The sequence below is a fragment of the Oculina patagonica genome, chromosome 6 (assembly GCF_052425735.1).
Source record: "Oculina patagonica isolate OP01 chromosome 6, crgOcupat, whole genome shotgun sequence".
NCBI lineage: Eukaryota > Metazoa > Cnidaria > Anthozoa > Scleractinia > Oculinidae > Oculina > Oculina patagonica.
The window spans coordinates 11,121,147-11,142,775 of record NC_135763.1 but is presented as its reverse complement, the minus strand read 5'-3'; the positions used below and the strand labels follow the sequence as shown (position 1 = coordinate 11,142,775).

Here is a 21,629-nt window from a genome sequence, read left to right as displayed (position 1 = left end):
ATTTTTTTTTTCGTGCTTTTTCATGGAGCAATCGTAACGATACGGCCTTGAACACATTGAACGGCGGTCTACCTATAACAATTCAAATATAGCGTCGCAAAAACAAAGCGTCGAACGCATATTTTGCTGTTTCATTTGCTAATTTCGCTGCCGTAATCGACTGCCTCGAAAGGTCCTTGCAGTTTTAAAGTATAGAATTGTCAGATCTCGCTGAAATTTGCACTGTTTATTTGTGTAATGTTAAGGAATATGTGTATAAATACCCGGCGCGAACGAGCCATTTTTGACAAAATTATATGGCTGCATTTCCTCCGCGAAGATAGGAAATTGTTAAATTAAACTACAAAGAAACTGTAATGATAAGTTCGAAGAACAATGCACAGGATAAACCTTCGACTCGTACTTCATGCAAAAACGTCGATATCTCGAAGGGACTTTGATTGCTAGTTTGGTTGTTCTTTTGCTTTTTTAGGGGCCCCGCCGAAAGGCAGGGCAACGAAAAATTAGTCTATAGACTCATTCAGTTGTTCTCCTCCACGGAAATCTTTAGTAAAAGGCGAAAGATTTATACGTGTTGAAGGAAAACCAGAGTTACTTAAACTGTAGAGACGGAACCTCTAAATTCCGCTTAGCGTTTCCTTCCATGTGGTTTGCATGCGGTATTGTGTGACTAATGCGCACGCGTAGTAGCCAGTGTGTAAGAGAACAAAAATATTTTGACAGTCTAATGGAGTTAAGCTTGATTCAAAATGAAGCAAAAGAAAGCACTGTTTTGTATCAATGTATTTCTAACTTGACTTATCTAGAGTGATTTTGTTTTTGGTCGAAACTGATAGAGAACTTTGTTCTCGTTGATCCGCCGTACGCTTTAATTCATGTTCACATGCTAATCTTTTCCCTTTGTTTGTTTACGGTTCGCTGATCAGTGGCTCGCAATTATTATGAGAATACAAAAGTTTTAACTCCAAATTACCATACATCACAGAACAAGAACACGTGGATTGAAAACTGGCGTCCATAACAGCCAAGTGGTGACCGATAGTGTGTTTTGAATCGTAGACATATTCCTTCTAAATATTCCTTCTCTCTTTATTAAATGTGGTGTTACTTAATCGTTTTTGTAAAACAATTCGCAAAAGTTCAAACCAAACAACTGATTCGAATTTAGCAAATAGCGTTCTGTACACCCGACTCGCCAGCGCTTTTCATTTGCGATCAAATGCGGCTCCCTTGGGTTCTTAGCAGCACCAGGGTCAAAATTCTCCCCACTGGTTTTCGTACGTTTTCTGTGATTCTTGTTGGGAGAACTTAACTTAAAACCGAAGTCAATCTTTCGTATGATAATCAGTCTTTCTTTCTCATTATTACCAAAAGATAACTTGGAATGAATCGAAACTTAAATTTAATTTGTCGAAAATCTGCAAGCTCTTGCAGTTGCTTTATTTTCTTTGTCGTTTCTCAGCTACAGTGTGGTTCCAAAGTTTCTAGGATCGTAAATTCTGTTGTTAAAACCCGTTTCGTGGACGTCGCTTCTTTCGAGAACTGGCAAATTGCGAGCCATGTTTATAAAACCACGATGATGATGAAAACTCATGCACACACAACAGTGAATGAAATACGAATGAAATACTTTATTAAAGTGTCTGAAGTATTTAGCTAAAAAAACTAATTGTGAAAGGGATTTTATGTAGCGGAAATTGTAAAAGTTGTAAGTGATTTTCCATGTCCTTGCCTTTGTACTCAACATTTAGCAAATCTCTAAAAATTATCATAGGCTGCTGGCGTATTAACGAGTGGAAGCTTGAAATGGCGAGATTTATTAACAACCACATCAGATTTAATGGTCGCTTTCAGGGGGATGGTAGAGTCATTTCTCTCATTTCTGGAGTTATCAGGCTCTCTTCAGAAGTCTTTTACTTCAATTTCAATTTTTGATTTTTCCGTGCTACGTTAACTCCTCCCAGTTCAACCCAACTAAAATATCAAAGTATCAATGTGAATATCAAAGCAAAAAGTCTTACTTGTAGTTTTTCCCTAATAGTTTATCTTTTATTTCAAACGATTTCTGCATACAATACGCTTAGCGTAAGAAGTTCATTAAACTACAATAAGTAATGCTTAGAAGCTTACGCGACAGTCCCCTGCCCATAATATTAATTCTGCCTAGTGACTGCCTTGCATTTCTTTAAGTTTATCATGACTTAACTCCATTTATAAAGTAACAGAGGGATTGTGCAGAACCTTTCAGTGATATCATTCCTTTTGTCCAAAAGACTAAAATTAAAAATATGAAAACCATGAAAGTATTCTTAAGCGAACGATTAACACTATTTAATCTTCTCTTTTCACGATCGTTTTAGGTAACTATCATTCTTTTTCTGATACTGTGCATTTGTCACGCTTTATGTATTGCATGACAAGCATTGCGGTTTGTCGCGCAAGAGTTTGAGTACGTGACAAGTAATGTTCAACTGTAATTTCGCTGGAGTTCGTTAATGCACGATGCACAAAACAAAAAGCAACGAAAAGGAACGTTCAAGACTAACTAAACGAAGTGAAAACGTTTTCTTTTTGTTTGTTTGTTTGCGGATGACGCCACTTTATCTGACCGACACTTCAGTCAGATAAAAGCAGTGAAAAAGCAGTTCTTCCCAGTGCGGGTTGTGGAGTCCACGATGTATGACGAATGTGTCAGCACTGAGGCAGTCGTCCAGCCCACTGACTCGCCAGATAGTTGCGTCTTTCTTGTGAGAACATTTGTTCCACCACACTCGCTTACTTCGCGATGGCAAGCCCCTCCCGATCACGCTCCAATGAAGGCACACGACTGCGTTTGTAGGGGGTGCCTCAAAGCCCACGCCTAGCACGTGTCCCAGGCAGAAGTATCCGGGGGGAGGCACGGGACGCCATATGGCTGCCTCTGTGCTGTTAAATCTTGCATCTGATCTCCAAAGCTCTTGGTAGGTAGCCGGGTGTCTTAGCAGGCCCTTTCCTCCTATCTCTTTAACCACGAGTACCTGAGCTGCCTGCCCTGCCCTGCTGAAACCTCGCTCTGCATAGTGCCCTAGAGGAGAGTAACCGATAGGGGCTTGAGGGAGGTACACGCTAAGGCGCTTGGAAGCCCTGCATTCTTGCCCGCGGTAAATAAGAGCCAGGTCGTCTTTGGTGAGCTTTTTGATCGACAACGAAGCGTTGTAAGGAGCTGGAACAACTTCGGGCAGCAGCGACCTGAACTGGTTGATGCGAGGCGCCGATTTTGAGTCGCTACTTAAGAACAACCCTAAGTTTAAGTAGTGGTAACTTGCCGCAACAGACCAAAGGGTAGCCATCCGGGACTCTTCAACCCACACCCGTCGGCCAGGAATTCCTTGTATGGCCACGCGTTTGTGCACAACGCACACGTGATCGTACGACGGTGGTTCGTAACTGGTCGTTGCCAAGTGACCTAATACGACGTAGTCTTCGCTGGGAACTATGGGCTTCCAAAATGCCAAGATGCCGGAGTGACCGGAAGCCGACCCGCTAGCGCTCCCTTCGCTCGATCCAGGCCCCTCATCGTCGCTTTCACCGCCGTTTCCGCTCTCGGGTCCTTCGCTACTCCATACTTGGGCAAACCCCTCAGCTTTGGCTACGTTGGTGGAGTTTTGCTTCATCTGAATGCAGAGCATGACTCCGTGGTTTGGTTTGCTGATGTCCCCCTCCTGCGCGTAGTCCCCAAGAATGCAAAATCCGGGGGGACATTGAGGTCTGTAGATGGTGAGCCCCGGGCCACCTGTGTCAGTATATATCCTGGTTGCTATGGAGACGATCATCATGGCAATGCCAGCGCCGGCCATCTTGTCTAGCACAAAAGCATAAAAGGAAGGATGTTAATGACAAGTTCACCGTGTTAAAACGGGAAATGACAGGAATCCTAACTTCAAATAATGCTTTTTTTGTCCTTTTTGCATGCAACATAATCCTAAAAAGCCATTCTATTTGGTAACAATATTATTCCTTCTAGACTGACTCGCGTGAGACTGAGTGATCAACAACAAATTTCTCTTTGCAATGAGAATAACGAAAGTCATCAAATTCTTACATATTTCCTTGATGTGCCACCAAGTTTTCACAACTAACATTAGAACATTGATATTTGAATCTATAATTGCATGGTTATAGGTGGTCCACCTGCAGAACATGTTAATTATCGTTCACCACATGAAAGCAGCTATTTGCTGATGTCTTTTCACTGTGGGCCCGTTAAGTAGTTTTGTTTAGTTGCCAAGTTTTGCGAGACGACGTACGCCAGTTTGTTTCTGGTCATAGAGGGCGGAGACTGGCTGCTCACGTGGTTTGTTTTTTGATTGGCTCAGAGAGCGAGGATTGCCTCTGATTGGTTGAGGGAATGTCAATCGAACATTTCAGTCTCAAAACGAATTGAATTGAATCCGAAAATTTTTGAGACGTTTAACTGTTTTAGTTAACTAGAACAGCACACGCGCTAGAAACCCATGAAACAGTTTTTTCAGCGCCATTTTTTTTTTTGAGAGCAGAAGAGGACCTCATCGAAGATTCTGCCATCTTTTTCTGATTTTGTTCAAAGAGAGTTACAAAACTACCTCGAAGTACTTTATCGTAGTTCACAACTAAGGTAGCTAACACGTGTTTTAAAGTGTTGATAACAGATCATTTGTAGCCTATCATCTTTTTAAGATCTCACTTGGATTAATGTTTAGTGTTGACAGATGCCAAGGGCCTCGTGTAATTAGGAGAGGGAAGCATTGAACAGAGCAAGAAAAAAACACATACACACATGTTTTATCACTAAGGTAGTCAAAGAAAGCATCGTCAAGTCCAACAGATGTTGAAAACATGTTTGCTTCTTTCAATCGCCAAGAACATTAAACGAGCTGCTACAAATAATGTTTTAATGTGTATTTTTTCTTCGTGGTTTCATGCAAGTCTGAAGTTCTTCTCCATTGCAGGTAACTGAGCTTTTTTTATTCTAGACTTTTATATTCACCGAGAACAGTCTCGGAATGCCATGCATTTGGCCTTTTAGATGGCACGTATGTACGCAATTAACTAATAAATATTTCAATGTCTACTAGATTTGGTCCTATTATGATTTTATCGCCAAAATCCTCAGAATTTAATTGGTATCTCAAACATGACTAATCCAGCGCGCATATTCCAGACATGTTGCAACGTCTTCTTGTTAAAGTCCACAGAAGAGAATTTGAATCGCAAACGAAGAATTAATTTCTGCGAATTCCGCCTGGTGAAACGAGGTCGCATTGTGTTTTTGCCAATTCTCGCCCATCTCGTTGATCCTGATTTGCAAGTTCCGATTTTTTAAAAAATGAGATATTCACTTTGTAATGAGATTTTAGGTTGCGTAACAAACAAATAAGATTTCTGAGCCTATAAACCAAGCTCTTGTGGAAACAAACCTAACGTACCTTTAAGTAATTTCTGTGGGCTGACAGAAAACAACTGAGGATCCTTTCTTGCAGAAAACATGTTTGATTTTGACTATCCCATGTTTCGAATCTTGCTCAATTTTGAAAATTTCATGCTCTTTTACGTCTAGTACTTTCTGTTTGCTAACCATTCTGCAGTGTTTAAAAACCATCAATCAGAGGTCTCTTTAAATTTTAATACGAGTTGGCGGTCGCAAAATCGCCGAAAACAGCACTGCGCGATCTGTATCTAACACTCCTGTGATGCGACATTCTAAACAGGTTTTGTGTTCGATGCTTTACCGATAAGTGAATACGTTAAATCCTCAAAAATGTCGATTGTTTTATTTCAGACGAAAAATTTTCAGAATTTTTGTCAGAATTCTGACAAATTTCTGACACGCAATGCCGGAAACGATGCTTGAAGTAAACTAAACAAAGGTTAACAAAGCCTTACTTTATAATGTTTGCCGAGTCAAAAATAAAGTTCTTTGTATGAGGTTGATCGAAATACTAAAAGGAATCTTCGAGCTAAATTTGAACGTTAACAAGTCACTTCGTCGATTTCAACCAACTTTAAAAAACCCATCTTTTATTATTTAAGCCAATTAGTTATCTGGGACGTATAAGTTTTTATCACTGACAATTCTTACTACATTGTACAACAAGGTTAAGGATGTCTAAGTGCGAAGCATTCAATAAACTGTTAAACGAAAACCGCACTGGTCTCGCACTGGTCTCCTCCACAAATGTGCCTTTATACTATTTCACACAAACACATAATCATCTTTACTGAGCACTGTAAAATCTCGATTAAACACGAAAATCTCTGTTTAGAACTTATGTATCGGAAAGCTGGACAAAAATGGAAATTTGAAAGCTATATTTTGGGATTTTTTAAAGGGATTGTGTCACAGCTGAGTTAAGTTTATTTTATCAAGTTTTGCCAGATACTTGCTATGAAACTAAATGTTTGCAAAGACATTACTTCTATGGATCTAAATATAAAAACCATCGCTTTATTGCAACTAGATGTGTCTCCCGGGCGTAATAATTTAAAGATACAAGGAAACGAGACTAACTAGTTTGAAAACTGTTCAGCCCAACAATATTTGAAAAACCCATATTGCAATCCATTTCAATCTTTGTCACTTTTAGCCTTCCCTATCTTCTTTTGTATTTGCTGTGTTATTGAAATGATTCTTAACTGTTATTTTAATATTTCGCTTAATTTGATGGTCATTTCCCGTGTCTAAATTCGGCTAAAATCCGTGAGTTAGTCCATTTAATACACGAAACCTGTGTTTGGATACTCGTCGCGTTTGAGGTCCAAATTTGTGTCCGTGTGAAATAGTGTCGAAGATCATTACTTTGTTGAATAAACAAAATTTGGTGACAACGATTTTGTTCTCAAGTTTTAAATGCAACTATAAGCTTTAAATACTAAGCTAAAACGTCTGGAGAAGTACAGAACTTTTAAGATGGTTTTAAAAACGCCTTTGGGCTTGATCTTATTCTGAAACTGTGAGAAACAATCCACTGTAAAATTTCAGAGAATATCTCCCCAGGCTAGGCCTTTTATTGTTGTGCCGTGACCTTATTTGGCTTCTACGTCTCGCTGGCAAGAATTAATCCCCCCTGGTGTACATTTGTTTGCACATTTAAAGACTCTAATTTATCATTCATCGCGATTAAACTATTGCTAAAGGCTTCATCGATTCGTGTTGTAGGCCTTATGAAGCAACGAGCAAACTTTGATATAAAATATCTCGCATTTCTCGCCAAAAAACACTAACTTTTCAGAATGTGGTTTCTTCGACGACTTATGCTCACAAGATCACCTATTTTTACCTTGGAAGGAATATCTAACGGGATTTATGGCCTTGTTTTTTCTTCAATTCGATTAATTAAGCGTTTGCTCTCTTTCAAACTATGCAGTCTACTCAGCCTTCCGCAAACTTTCCATCTTTAAACTATGAAATATATCGTCATAATACTCAAGAACTGGAACGTCTCGATCGAGACGCGAAAATTGTTTGACATTAAAACTCGTGTGAACGCAAATTTACCGTTAAGATACACCTGTTTAACTAGAATGCATTCGATCAACAAAGTGTGGATGCGGAACAACTCACCGTGAATCAAGTTCTCCTTTAATGTTGGTCACCGCAGTTGCGAACGTTTTGAAGTTGCTTGCAAGTATACCGTGTCTACCAGGTACTTGGCCGTGTTTATATCTGCTTGGGGGCGGAAATTAACCAAATATCCCATTGAAGATAACCTCGAGACCTATGGCTCAGCAATCGGATACAACTAACCTGATAAACGGCTTAAGTTCTTTGTTTGCCAATGAAGGAATCTTGAAAACGCGCCGGGGCGTGACTGGTGCACGTTAGAAGCGATCTCGTCCAATTTGCGGCGTTGATGGTTTTTGCACTTGCTATGTCTCGACTGTCGTTTCTGGATGCGCTAAGCGGAAACCGCGAATTGCTTCAGCCCAGGATTAAAGTTAAAGCTTCCTTTTGATGTAAAAAATGTAACTAAATGAAGGGAAAGGTTTCCTATGAACGCTCGACGCTTTATTTTTGTTGGTTAGCATTCTAGCGCTCTCTTTCAAACCAATAACTTATGTAAAACGCTTTAAACTTTCTACAAAAAAATTCATTTCCATAATGTCTCTGTTGAAAATATAAGGAGAGGTTTGTTAATTGAAGCATTATGCCCAACGTTGCGGCCCGTCTTTGTGGTTTTTTCAACTTTTAACCCCTGTTATTTTCAAGGTTTGAATTCAGTCTGGACAATAAACTCGTAGAACGATCTAGAAACTCTACAAAGAATTTTTTCCACTGCTTCTCAGTTAACCTGGCATGATTGCAACAAAAATTTGTTAAAACGTTTCGTGGCCTGCCTGAAGCTCTCTGTAGACAACGCTCGTTATCAGCAAATTTCAATGTCATTTTGATTAGTTATTTTATCGTATCTCGAAAACTCATTCATCTCGCTAGTGAAAGACAAGAAAAATCTTGCAATATGTGCTTCTTTATCTCTCCGTCTCTGCAGGGCTGCTTTTTATTAATTCTTAATTAATTCAAGTTAAAGAGCAGCGTGCAATTTGGTTTCTTTTTCATTTAGTTCGTATTCATCAATTACGCTAATGATATTATGTCTTTGAGTGATGAAAGGTTCTTTTCAGATAGTACAAAATATACAGCGCGAAAAATTCGCCCTTCATTGTGTGTGTCCCAATTCTCCCATGTTATGTCACAAGTTGTTGTTTTTTGTTCGTTTGAGAAAGTTACTCAGTGTTCAAAGACACAGGTATTTTTCAGGATTGGACCTTCAGCGCATGCGCCCGTCACCTTGTCAAAGACACCTCATAGGACCTCATGAAGCTTGCATATTGAAAGTGTCAGGTCGCCAGCCGTTCGGACGCCATTTTCAAGGCCGTTTGAGCCTTAACTATGACCAGCTTAAAATTCTATGCCCAGCTGTACTTGAAAAGACAGAACTATTAATTATGACTACCTGACGCAACTTTCGAAGCCACTGCTCTAATGTCTGTATGCGAAATTGTGCCATTTTCAGCGTTTAATTTGTTTTTTTTTTATTGCATTTGATCGATTGACTTTTCTGCTATAATCATTATGATGCTTCGGTATCGCGTAATCCATCATTGAAATGAATATGTGTTATCGAGATATCTCCTAATTCATTTAAGGTAAAATTTAAATTTAATCGATTTTCCTCTTCAGTTGAATACCAATGGAATTGCATTAGAAATTTCAAGGTCCCTGCTCCAAAAGATTTTTTTTTGTAGTATAAGGTGTCAAACATTTGCTAATGGTTTAACGACGGTTTTCCTGTGGTTTTCAAGAACCAATTACTGAATTTCCTTCGCTTTCAGGATCTCCTGAGAAGATTAGGAAGGCACAACATCTATAATGTGTAATCAACCACGCCTTCTAGATTAGGAGATTCCGTTAATTCAGATCAATAAAACCAAAAGGAAGGAAGCGACTTTCTGCTTTGAATCTCAAGAAGTAAACACTGACTCTTTCCATTTTAAGATAATTTTCAATGGGCACAAATCACTTAATTGAAGGAATTGTTTAAAACTAAAATTCTCCGACATCAGGCGCCTTAGTAATATGTTAATTTGTTATTGTTATCTCAATTGCTTTTTAATATAATCTAAGAACGCGACCAGTAGCCACTGAAAACTGCGACTTGCACGGCAGAAATTACGCGTTTTCTTTCTCTTTTTCAGGAAATATTGACGATGGCAGTCGTTTCCAGCCACGAAAATACACTAAAAAAAAACTGCAATAAGTCATCTTGTATGTGACGTTCATAGCTGTTCGGTGCAATGCTTTAAAAGTTCGGTGATATCAAAGTAAACAATTTTCAAAATTAAAACCGGATGTTGTGGCCTTTAAGAGCACTTTCGGCTTTCAAGGATTTTTTTTAACACACTTACAAGAAAAGTTGCTAGAAGGTTGGTATAATTGACAATCCATATGTTTGATTCTTGCACAGAGATATTTCCATCGAGCCCGTTGTAGTTAGCTTTTTTGCTTTTTCGTGTCAGGTAATAAAAATCATAAGTTCTATACTGTTTGTTTTACAGAGTTGCTCACACGTATCTTCGTGCTAGTTTTATATGTGCGAATTACCCTGCTTTAGAAATAAAGTGTTCTGAAATTTATGGGGCGTCGGCTGCTTGAAAAAGAACCAATGTTTTTACCATATCGTTATAATCTTCTGCACAATATGCATTTAAGTCCAAAATCTAAGGAGCCTTGAGGAAAACCGTTGCAGAATCTGCAAACCATACGTAAATTGTAGGAAAAAAAACAATTGAAATGCGAGGCTAGCACTACAGCAAGGTTCCCTCTGCATTCAAAAGTTTTATACGTCAAATCAAGAGAGAAAAGTAGCGTTTAGCTGAACAATATAAGTTTTCAAAAAGCTTTTTTACTAACTAAAATAAAAAGAATCAAATAATCGATGGTTGCTCAAAATCAGATAAATGTGTTGGAACTCTGGAGTACATTGTACAGCAACCTTCTGTATGAGAATAATCCTAGCAACGTTTTAATGTTCTTGAAAAATTCCGACACGCGAGCCGAAAGTATAAGATAAACAGTTAAGTACTATCATATACACCAAGTTTATGTCAACGTACTTTAGTGGTACGTTCGGCGTACACTATGAGATAGATCCAAGGAATTTTGTTATCATGTAATTTGTTTAATGAGCTTGTAGGGCTTTTACCAGATAAGCGGTCAATATCTGTGAATAGTGATCGTTCAGATTCTATAATTCAAATCATATTTCGATGTTTAGACCCTCAGGCCTGGGCGCGCGGCATTTAACTTCGTTGCGTGAGTTTTATATCTCTGTCTGGATCCAGGAAGGCACGGAATGTCTCGTGTGCGAGGAGATAATGTTGGAGAGCTACTTGCGGAATGTGGTCAATTTTGTAAGGAGACCTGCGTGTTTAAAATATTCCATGATTTACTAGGCTTAATATGTTTAAAATTTAGACACAACGCGTACTGCAGCTACACAGCAAAATGAAACCTAATTCTAGCGAGGGAAAGTCGCCGTGACTCGTGTTCGCGTGTGATCTCGCGCGAACGGCGGCAAGATCACGAAGTTTGTTGAGCCCGTGGCCTTTGTGCCTTGGTCAGTGCAACTGTTAATTTACATAACGAGCTGACCACAGAAAGTTGTCTTGTTAACTTATTTCAAATTGAATTGTATCGTAAACATGCCTTTTTTTCGGTATAATCATCTCAAAAACGTCAGATTCCTGTTTCGGTCAGGGAATGCCATTTATTGCTTCCTTCAGTGTAGCCGCTAACAAAAGTCTAACAATTGTTTGTTCGGCAGTACTCCCGTAAGTGTAGGCCCTTGCCAACATTGTTTTGTCCATCGGCTCGTTTTAATCTGCGGGTCCCTCATCTCCGGGGCTTGTGGCTGCGTTTTCTCTTTTCCCACCCGCCCCCTCTTCTTTTCCCCCCCCCCGGTCTCTCTATTCTTCTCCTCATTTTTTTACATGGGGGGTCAGCATGTCGTTTCCCTTTGTTCTCGCATTCTTCTCGTCCAAGCGCCTCGAATTTCGTCAAAAAAACTCCGCTGCGCGTTGTATTTTCAACTCTCTTCTCGGTGTTTGAATGTCCCGATGAAACACTTCCTCTCGTGTTTGATATATTACATTCTGGTTGGAATTACATTGTAAGATATTCCTAGTAAAATGTAATTTGTTAGGCTTGTTAATAGTTAAACCTGAGTTTTCTCTATTAAAAAAAATAACATTGCATAGCATAACGTCACATGAAGAAAACTTAACATTTATTTTGTTTTTCTTTTGGAAAAACAACGACAACAAAAAGTTGTCCTTGTGTATTAAGACGTGTGTTTACTGCTTTGGTCATATAATTTTAATTTCCGTTATATCTGAATATATCTACATTGGATTGCCTATCTAAATGTTTTGTTTGTAATTCACTGCTTTGGACATATAATTTTAATTTCCGTTATATCTGAATATATCTCAAATTACATTGGATTGCCTATCTAAATGTTTTGTTTGTAATTCACTGCTTTGGACATATAATTTTAATTTCCGTTATATCTGAATATATCTACATTGGATTGCCTATCTAAATGTTTTGTTTGTAATTCACTGCTTTGGACATATAATTTTAATTTCCGTTATATCTGAATATATCTACATTGGATTGCCTATCTAAATGTTTTGTTTGTAATTCACTGCTTTGGACATATAATTTTAATTTCCGTTATATCTGAATATATCTACATTGGATTGCCTATCTAAATGTTTTGTTTGTAATTCACTGCTTTGGACATATAATTTTAATTTCCGTTATATCTGAATATATCTACATTGGATTGCCTATCTAAATGTTTTGTTTGTAATTCACTGCTTTGGACATATAATTTTAATTTCCGTTATATCTGAATTTATCTACATTGGATTGCCTATCTAAATGTTTTGTTTGTAATTCACTTTCAGCTCAGCTCGACAGTTTGTCGCCGGATCATTTTGCGGATGTGATAAACAGCCTCAAGAAATACACATTTTCATTTCTTTGGGACTTGATAGCATTGGCTGCTTCAATCTATAACAAGGTCTGTACCTTATGTCAAAAAACAAACTCTCCTTACTTATCGTTTCACCTCTCTTAAGTGATTAGATCGGAGAATTTGGCTAAAGATCAAAATAAGCCGATCCACATGCTTGATTTTGTATTGACACTCTGGGAATTGAGGTGGCTACCTCTATTGCAGCTAATTCCCTTCAGAAATGAAATCCCAGTGACAACGAACTAAACCTGTATTTTTTAATAGTCGTTACTTATTAAAATAATGTTTTCTTTTCCCTTCTTTTTTTCTTACCTATGAAGTAAAGCGAAGACAAAGAAAATTTACAGAGAGCGGTATTGATAGCTTACGTGGGGCTCTGCAGGGCTGCAAATAATTTTTTTAACTTGAAAGGACATACGTCCTACTAAGACACCATCTTGGTCGGACAAAAAAAACTGTAGTCAGACAGATTTTTATTCATCTTTGCTGCAAAATGATTTATGATCAAAAAATTGTCCGGACATTATGTCCGACCACACTTGGGATTTCGTCGGACATGAGCAAATTTTGGCCGGTTTATGTCTGACGAAGGACTGTTATTTGCAGCCCTGCTCTGTGACCACGCCTAGGCTACGGAGTGGTTAAACAATTATGCCTATTGGTTTAAACAGTTTTCGACTACGCTTTTCTTAAACGCTGTCTAAACATCGATGAAATAGTCCGGGTTTCATAAACTGAAGTTAATTTAAAAAAATGTTAACTGACTATAATGTTTTGTTTTGCAGGAAAATCAGTCCAACATGCTTCAAGTATGCCCATTCTCTTGTGGCTGTGTTTGTGAACTGTGGATAATGTTTATCCATCTTATGGATCACTTGAGCACAAAAACAGAGCTTGAGGTATGAGAGACAGATAGTCGGTGATTATAACACGGAGAACAAACCTTTAAATTGACAATCGAGTGACAGAAGTAGTTGAAGTACCTGAGGGATTTCTTACTTCGCAAGTGCTCAAATCGTGTTCTTTTTATCTAAATATAATGGATTTTTTTTTTTTAAATGGAACACAAAGACATTCTTACAACGGAAACTTACGCTACTTTCAACACTAACGGTACATGCTACATTATAATTACCTCTGCTTAACAACAATTATTGTTGCTCTATTTACTTCTTGCTTTACTTACTCACTTAGAAATATAATGGAATTTATTTAACTGGCGGTATTGATTCAATTACCGCCAGTTTCATTAGGCAAACTCAAATCTAAACGTTTTTATGTTTCCACCTTAGTCATTCTGGTCAGCGGTGTCTTCTATCATGTCGGAGATTCTCCATCCCAAAGAGACAGAGTCGGACAGCCAGGACTCCTCTACGCAGCCTTGGGCCCAGTCCTGCTGTAAGAATTTATAGATTACGTTACTTATACCGTTGGACTATCATCGTTCAAAAACAGCAGCAATCAATGGCGTAATGTGCTTTCTTCATTGTTTTCCAGCTCCTCCTAATTTCAAAGTAAAGACGCCTGTCAATTTCTGCTGGTGGCTACTGACACATTTGTCTCCTCTTTACTGGTTTAATGAAAAAGGAGTCTACTCACAAAGGAAAAAGGTAAAAGATAATCTGGGACCGTTTCCAGTGAAACAGTCACACTATGTTGCGAAGACAAACCGGGTTTGGACTAGCGTTTTGTAGCCTGTGCTGTAGTACGTTTGTCAATACTCCTCGGGGAGGGGAGGGGCGAATGTACACAGGCTTTAAAGTCCGGGGAGAGAGACTAACTTTACAAAGTGACAGGGTTCATGGTTGGAAATTTTAAAAGGAATCCCTTAAAGGTACCAGGATCTTGTTTTGTTGCCATGGCTCGAACTCATTTTCCCTCCTTAGAGGTGCCAATTCTAGAGCGAGAGGTAGTTCTTGCCATATTTCCTGTTACATACCCTGAAAGGTACTGGGATAACTCTGCACGAAAACCGTTTAACTGACGCTTATCCCTGTCTGCACTTGCCGAGTATTTTAGCATATTGTATGGTGTGTTAGTGTCTTCTTTTGCTACTTGCGTTGTTTGTTTGAAAACATTTTAAGGGACAACTAAATGATGGGTTACACTATATTTTGTTCTAATGTGTATTAATTATTCTCCATTATATTTTGTTCTTTTTCTGTTAGGGCTGTGTTCCAGGAAATTGGGTCCTAGCCCAGGATTTACTGAAATCTTCTCTTCTAAGTAACAAGGTAAGAATGGAAAAAAAGAAAAGAAAAAGAAAAAAAGGCAACCAGCTGGGACAGTGTCTCGGCTGGTTGTCATCGGCCACCGTAGTTATCGAAAGTTCCCTTTCCTAATTTCCGTATTGTATTGCCGAATGCCACAAAATATACAAATACATTAGATAAAACGATTCTACAGAGAAAAATTGAACAATTATTGTGAGGAAGAAGTACAGGATTACAAGGATGGAAGTGGAATACAGTTCATCAAATTTGATTTTGTGCCGGCAGGATGTCAAGAAATCAAAATTGCCATTCTGGTGAAAATTTGAATCTTTTCATCATTATTTTTTTCTTTTTAGTTAAAGTTTTCTTTTCACCACTTCCAGTGTTTTTCTTTCTATTGCTAGATAATAAAGTAAGTTTATTGCAAGCCCCTTAGAAGTCCCTTAAATTAATTCACTGGCCGACTATGGCTTGTCTCCATATATAAAAGGTACTGATCCTGTTATTAATATTTCCCATGAGCGATCACCATTTCGTGAGAATAAAGAAAACCATTAAGAAGAAATACTGACTTCATGTGCCACACAATAATAAATTTACTAATAACAGTCTCTCTATTGTGCCTCCTAGGACAGCAATGAAGAATCTCAACGCCGCTTTTGCCTTCGTTGTTGTGTGTCGTTGTCGTATCACTGGTCCGCAAACTCCGACCTTATTCTGTGGCTGTGGGATTACTTTCACAAAAGAATGGTGGGTTTAACCAGTGCCCTGTAACGGATCCTTTACTTTATCTAGTCGTTCTTTCTTGCTTTCTCTTTACACCGACTATATGCAGAGTTGGTTGGCAGCCGTCTGAGACTGACATCCATCCAGGCTAATTACGCTTCAAACTTTAAGGTCATTGCCCTGTATTGCATCGCGCATCCTGACAGCGCCGAATTTTACGCGTATTTAGCGCGCGCACATAAACAAAATGGCGGCTTTCTTCTATTCGGCTTAGCCCGCGAGAAAAATAAAACTTCTCTTTCTCGTAAACGAGTATGGTGACCTATCAATTTTTTCTCAGTTTTTGGGGTGTAGCGATCAAATTCTTTCTGTAAAAAGGAAAACTGATCAATTCCTTTGTTTGAAAAATAAACTATCACTGGAAATGTGTACTTTGCCAGTACTCGCAAGAATTATTAAGGAATTATGTGGTATATACAAGTTCTTCGTGCTCCTAAATGAATATGGGGACCCCACTTTTTTTTTTCAAAATTAAGGTCCCCTTAAGGTTATCATCAAGTAGGCAAAGTTTGGTTGAAAATCTATGTTCATAATGACATAACAAAAATGTGAAGCCATTGAAACCGTAAGTTGCGTCAATGTTTTGCGTTTGTGTGTAATTATGTAGGCGAAGTCACGTTTATCGCAAAACACAAACCGAAATTAGAAGACTCACATATGAACATTTATGATGATGATGATCACCACAGGAAAAGAAGCTTGACATAGCAACTGAAATCAAATTCTCCTAAGGAGCATTATAGAGAATGTATGCAAAACAGCAAGGAGAATTTGAAACCTTAATGCAAGCTAAGTGATCAGTACTTACTAGGATATTGACACACTTTTTCGTTTAATTAATAATAATAATAATCTAATTTTCTCTTTTCCCCTTGTAAAGAACGATTCCTTTCACGTCCCTGGTCAATCTCTGCACGGATTCACTGTTGTCAGGTATGTCAAAATTAAACCACGATGCGCTACGTTATATTCCCAGCGTGGCCCATGGAAGTACATGGCATTCCCACAGACCTCACCCTTCTATTTAAGAGCAGCCTGCTTGATTATGTTCCAGTAAAGTTTAGGTCTCGGCACCCTTGCTAGGAGATTTCACCCCATCCTCCTCCCCGCAGCGATAGAACATATTATTTCATAGGTACTGAGATTTACTCATAAAAATCGTAGGGAGTAAAAATCGTACTGATTCAGAGCTTAGCCAATCAGGAGCACGAACGACAAAATTTCACTGTGAAAAAATATCGTTCGTCCAATTAGCAACGCGAACGACAAATTTTCACTGGTGATGAATGAACGTATTGAAGGAAACGTCATCCCACAGCCGTTGCCGACAAGAAAACCCGCGCTTTGAAAAATGGCTGAGGGAAGGTTTGCTTCTGTTTCCTCAGTTGAAGAATTCATTTTAGAACAGGAAAACAAAAACACCGCTCAAAAAACTGAACGAGATGTAAAATTGCTTGAAAGATTTTTGATAACGAAAACAGAAAAATAGAAGATATTCCGGCTGTTGAGCTGAATGAATACATCAGCCAATTCATCATTGCCGTCCGTACCAAAGATGGAAATGAATACGAGCCGACTTCTCTTCGAAGTTTAGTGGCTAGCTTTGAAAGACACCTGAAGAAAAAGAGCTATTCTGTAAGCATAATCAACGACTTGGTGTTTGAGAAAACCAGGAAAGTTCTACAGTCTAAACAAAAGCAGCTAAAAAAGCAAGGAAAAGGAAATAAACCGAAAGCGTAGGTAGCTTTGACATGCAAGCGACTGAAGAGTTGAAAATATTGTAGGAGAAGGGTTTGCTCGGTATGCGTAGTCCCGAGGCACTTCTAAACACGCTCTGGCTAAACAACACTCTTCACTTCGGACTCCGTGCGGTGCCAAGAACATCGTGATATGTGCTGGGGAGATATAAAGCTACTGAAAACGGCAAGCGGAGTCGAGTACTTGGAGTTCAATGAAAGACAAACAAAAACTAGAACGGGATCAGACTGCAAATCCGTCAAGCTCCGAAGCGATGCGGTGGAAACGTCTAAGCCCTTTGGAACTGGAAAGTGACTCTGATGATGAATAAATTGTGATTTATCTTCTTGACTTAACTTTGTTATTGGCATGGCTTCCTTCATTAACAGACATTTGACTTAACTTAAAAATTTTGAATGCTGGAGATCTTTGATTTACTCAGTTGTTGAGCACTTGAATGGTTTTACAGTGTTATTTATTTGTGCAAATAAATTTGTCTACTCAGTAGCACGGAAAAAAATCTCAGTACCTATGAAATAAACATATTACAGCATGGAAAATGCTTTGTACGATTTTTATTCACTCGTTGATACGTATCAGAAAACTCACTCGTTCGCTACGCTTACTCGTTCGTTTTCTGACACTACTCAACTCGTGAATAAAAATCGTACGCGCGCATTTTCCATGAAGTAATCTCTATTTCTCTCACGGTCTGCCGACTCGCAAAGCCTCGGGCCGATTCTCCCAAATCTTAGTGTATCTTTATCTGGGCTTTGTGTGTGGGTCCCGCGGGGGGGGGGGGGGGGGGGTACTCCCATATGTGGCCTATATAGGTATGTGCCGCCCGATAGGGTATGGTTTTTTAGGTTCTCGATCCTTAAATAGGGTATCATTTTTGCTCCTCCCCGGTGTGATCCTTAGATAGGGTACCTAAATTCTATTAGCTAAAATAAACGCCCAGCTAAACGAAAAAAAGGTGTCTTAAAACTGAATTTTCTGTTCAGGTATTAGTAAAGCAATTTTATAAAGATTTGTGTCTTGCCGTGCGCGGTTAGCCGTTATTTGGGTCGTCACGGCAAGCTTTTCCTCCCCTTGAATAGGGTGTCATTTTTTGGTTTTGGGCCTTAAAAAGGGTATCAATTTTCGCTTTCTTTATCCTTAAATAGGGTCAGGGTTTAAGAACCTTGGCGGCACACCCCTATCCGAAATTTATGGGAGTACCCCCCCCCCTCCCGGGGTGTGGGTGGACCTGGTGAGAATACATTTCTATTTTTCTAGCATAATAGCATAATATTTCTAGCATAATATAGGTGACTTAAACAAACAAAACTAAATAAGTACATAAATCATATGAACAGTCTCTTTGACGAATTGCTAAAGGACTTCAAGTTGATAATTTAGTGTGCTGGTACACAAGAAAGGAGAAATCTGGTTGGTTCCTGAGCGGTCTGAATTTTGCAATACGGACCGCTAAGATTGGTCACTCAAAATTAGTTTGGACGAATTGCTTTTTCGAAGCATTGTGCGAAAGACGGTTTGCTAAAATGTTTTTTCTTCGTTTCATTTGTTTGTACTCAGTGTACGTAGACTTGCCCCAAGTCGACTCTTTGGAGCGACGAAGTCGCGATCGCGAGCGACGCAACTTAATTACCGGAAACGGACTTTGAGAAAGTCTACAGTGTACGTTGTGTTATTTCTTGTAGCTCGTCTGCCCTTCAGTGGATGGACCAGTGTTTGAACAGATCCAAGGAAACACAGCAAAGGTGAGATTGTTACTTCCAGCACGACGGCAAGAAGGATCTTTCGAGACTTTTTGATCCTGCCAGAAATTTACTTTACGATGCCGCAAGCGTCGCGAAAATTTACGGGCATTACCGAAGATAAGTTTATCGATGTTGTAGTGGGACTGCACCTTGTAGGCGAGAGCGGTTTTCAAGAATATATGACCGCGGTGACGATGTTTGAAAATCCTGACCACGAATCAGAAGCAAAAAACTCGCGAGGAATTAAAAAAAATAACCTCGCGACTAATTCTTTTCTCGTGAATTTTACTCGTCTTGCACGTCAATTCCAGAAGAAAACCAATTGTTGCGTCCTTTTTTTCACAGCACGGTTATTCCAGAGCATGAGTCCAGCTTGTCTCTGTTCTTGCGGCTTGTGTCTGTTCATCTCACGAAACTACTGCACAGCGGTTCACTGCAGGCATGGAAACAGATCAAGGGGAGGTAAGATTTGATTTGAACCTAAAGCAGCTCAGTGTTTCTTTACCTTTACTCAACTTATCGTAACTCAAAACTGATAAAAAAAAATAAAAAAAAAATAAAAAATATGTGTCTCATATCTCTCATATCTCAACGAGATAGCTAGTTTTACAGGCATGCCACTGAAACAGAGGAAACAATTAATTTATAAATGAACATAACAAGGTTAAAAATCCCAACTGGCAGGAGCAGACCAGTTGGCTATATACAAAGCGTGGTCGAGGATTTGAACTCGGGACAACCGAGAAACAAATCCAGCTAGTGCCAGCGCCCTAAACCACTCGGCCACGCTTGCCTCCAATAAAGTGCTCTTGTTTTGTTTTTGTTTTTTCGCTTCGCCGCCGACGCAGCACAAACAGTTTCTTTAGAATCCCCCAGCTGCCTTCTTCAATCTGCGCAAACGTTTCTAGTTTGACAAGCGACGTTCTGTAAAAACTTCTTTTGAACGATGCATGAAACGTAGAGGGTGAATGCCCACTTTCTAGAACTACATCATACCCTTTCTTTATTTTGTTCGTTTTGTAGATCATCCATTTATTAGTTCTTATATTTAAAGATGAATACTTCGCTTGTCCGCTCGCTCCTTCGTTTGTTCTTTGGTTCGTTCGTGCAATCGTGCGCTCATTCGTTCCTTCATTTGTTCTTTTAACCATTCCCTGGCTACTTGTTTGCATTTATTAAAATTTAATTTCATCGAAGGTGAACAGACTAATCACCGCATTATGACTATTCTCTACTCTAAGGTTCTACTCCAAGTTCCATAAGCGCCGCATGGAAGAACTCAACAGCACAGGACTTCATCAATTTATCAGTCTCTTTCTGACTCTCTCGTGTGTAGCAGATCTCGAGGATGTGGTAAGTTAACGCCGCGGTAAGAATGGTACGAATAGCCCTTCTAGCAAATCGAGAAAGCCGTGGTGGATCTAGGGGAGGGCCCCCGGGCCCCTTCCTTCCTTCAATGACTCTCCCCGCGAAAATTGTTTTGGATATTGTACACACAAAAAAGCCCCCCCCCCCCCCCCCCTTAGTTCAAGGTCTGGATGCACCACTAAGAAGGAGCAAGAAAGTAGAAATTGCTATGCAGAAACACGGGGCCAGACGCGCGTTTGGTTGCCACCAGCTTTTGCACGTCCAACTTTTTGCTCACTTTTCCGCTTCACGTTTAACTGACCAACTAAGGGAAAAGAGTAAAGGAAAGAAGACCGTTTATAATCTATGGTAGGAAGCATATAACTTTGTTTCCCAAGGCCAATTTTCAGGAAGTATTCCCCGGAGGATACTCCTATAAATTTCGGATAGGGGTGTGCCGCGAAGGTTCTTAAACCCTGATCCTATTTAAGGACAGAGAAAGCGAAAATTGATACCCTTTTAAGGCCCAAAACCGAAAAATGACACCCTATTCAAGGGGAGGAGAAGCGTTCCGTGACGACCCAAATAACGGCTAACCGCGCACGGCACGACACAAATCTTTATAATATCGCTTTACTAATATCTGAACAGAAAATTCAGTTTTAAGATACCTTTTTTTCGTTTGGCTGGGCGTTTATTTTAACTAATAGTATTTAGGTACCCTATCTAAGGATCGCACCGGGAACACATCGCCAAAAGGAGCAAAAATGATACCCTATTTATTGACCGAGAACCTCAAAAACCATACCCTATCGGGCGGCACATACCTATATAGGCCACATATGGGAGTACCCCCCCCCCCCCCCGGGGGAAGTATTCTAGAAATACGGCCCTATATAGCAATGACTACGCGAAATTCGTGGCGTGCTTTATCAAATTTGAAGCTTTTGATTGGTGTAAATTTACTGGCGGGTGGTTCCCGTTTGAATAATTTCAGTTACCTCTGAATTGTAGGAGAACAGCTAAGAAATGGATTAATCATTTGTTATTTTTTAACAGGCGAACAAGATGTGCTCTTTCCTTGACTTGCTGGATTTTAACAAGATGCAACAGGACAAGAAAGTGTGTGTCTGGAAAGGCGAGTAATATGACGCGATTGCAAAGTAAAATAAAATGTGGAGAGACAAATTAATAGGCTTTGTTTGCCACTTTTGTTGGAAAAAGTG

General features: G+C 39.3%; 2 protein-coding genes, 1 non-coding gene and 1 pseudogene across 4 annotated transcripts in view; 2 read left to right on the top strand and 2 right to left on the bottom strand.

The window, feature by feature from the left end:
- Positions 1 to 21,629, top strand: part of LOC144658658 (protein MMS22-like) — a 46,518-nt gene that overhangs the window by 6,831 nt on the left and 18,058 nt on the right. The window contains exons 7-17 of the mRNA XM_078519119.1: positions 12,487 to 12,602; positions 13,343 to 13,456; positions 13,850 to 13,955; positions 14,055 to 14,167; positions 14,726 to 14,791; positions 15,401 to 15,520; positions 16,437 to 16,489; positions 18,997 to 19,056; positions 19,402 to 19,518; positions 20,298 to 20,409; positions 21,463 to 21,541. Of these exons, the coding sequence (XP_078375245.1) occupies positions 12,487 to 12,602; positions 13,343 to 13,456; positions 13,850 to 13,955; positions 14,055 to 14,167; positions 14,726 to 14,791; positions 15,401 to 15,520; positions 16,437 to 16,489; positions 18,997 to 19,056; positions 19,402 to 19,518; positions 20,298 to 20,409; positions 21,463 to 21,541 (1,056 nt within the window). The remainder of the gene's footprint in view (positions 1 to 12,486; positions 12,603 to 13,342; positions 13,457 to 13,849; positions 13,956 to 14,054; positions 14,168 to 14,725; positions 14,792 to 15,400; positions 15,521 to 16,436; positions 16,490 to 18,996; positions 19,057 to 19,401; positions 19,519 to 20,297; positions 20,410 to 21,462; positions 21,542 to 21,629) is intronic.
- Positions 474 to 594, bottom strand: LOC144659056 (U5 spliceosomal RNA). The gene has a single exon (XR_013571862.1). It is a non-coding gene; the product is annotated as a U5 spliceosomal RNA (small nuclear RNA).
- On the bottom strand, positions 1,843 to 7,703 carry LOC144658687 (uncharacterized). Of its 2 annotated transcripts, none has more exons than XM_078519156.1 (2): positions 7,580 to 7,703; positions 1,843 to 3,841 (listed from the first exon to the last, which is right to left on the bottom strand). In XM_078519156.1, exon 2 carries the CDS (start codon positions 3,834 to 3,836, stop codon positions 2,601 to 2,603), a length of 1,236 nt encoding a protein of 411 aa, XP_078375282.1. In that variant the 5' UTR covers positions 3,837 to 3,841; positions 7,580 to 7,703; the 3' UTR covers positions 1,843 to 2,600. The 2 variants fall into 2 exon arrangements, with proteins under 2 accessions (XP_078375282.1, XP_078375283.1); XM_078519157.1 differs by having other exon boundaries at positions 1,843 to 3,836; positions 7,580 to 7,666.
- On the top strand, positions 16,908 to 17,608 carry LOC144656288 (uncharacterized protein KIAA1958-like; annotated as a pseudogene).

Coding starts and splice junctions, on each gene's coding strand:
- LOC144658687 (XM_078519156.1), bottom strand. CDS start 3,836: ATGGCCGGCGCTGGCATTGCCATGATGATCGTCTCCATAGCAACCAGG.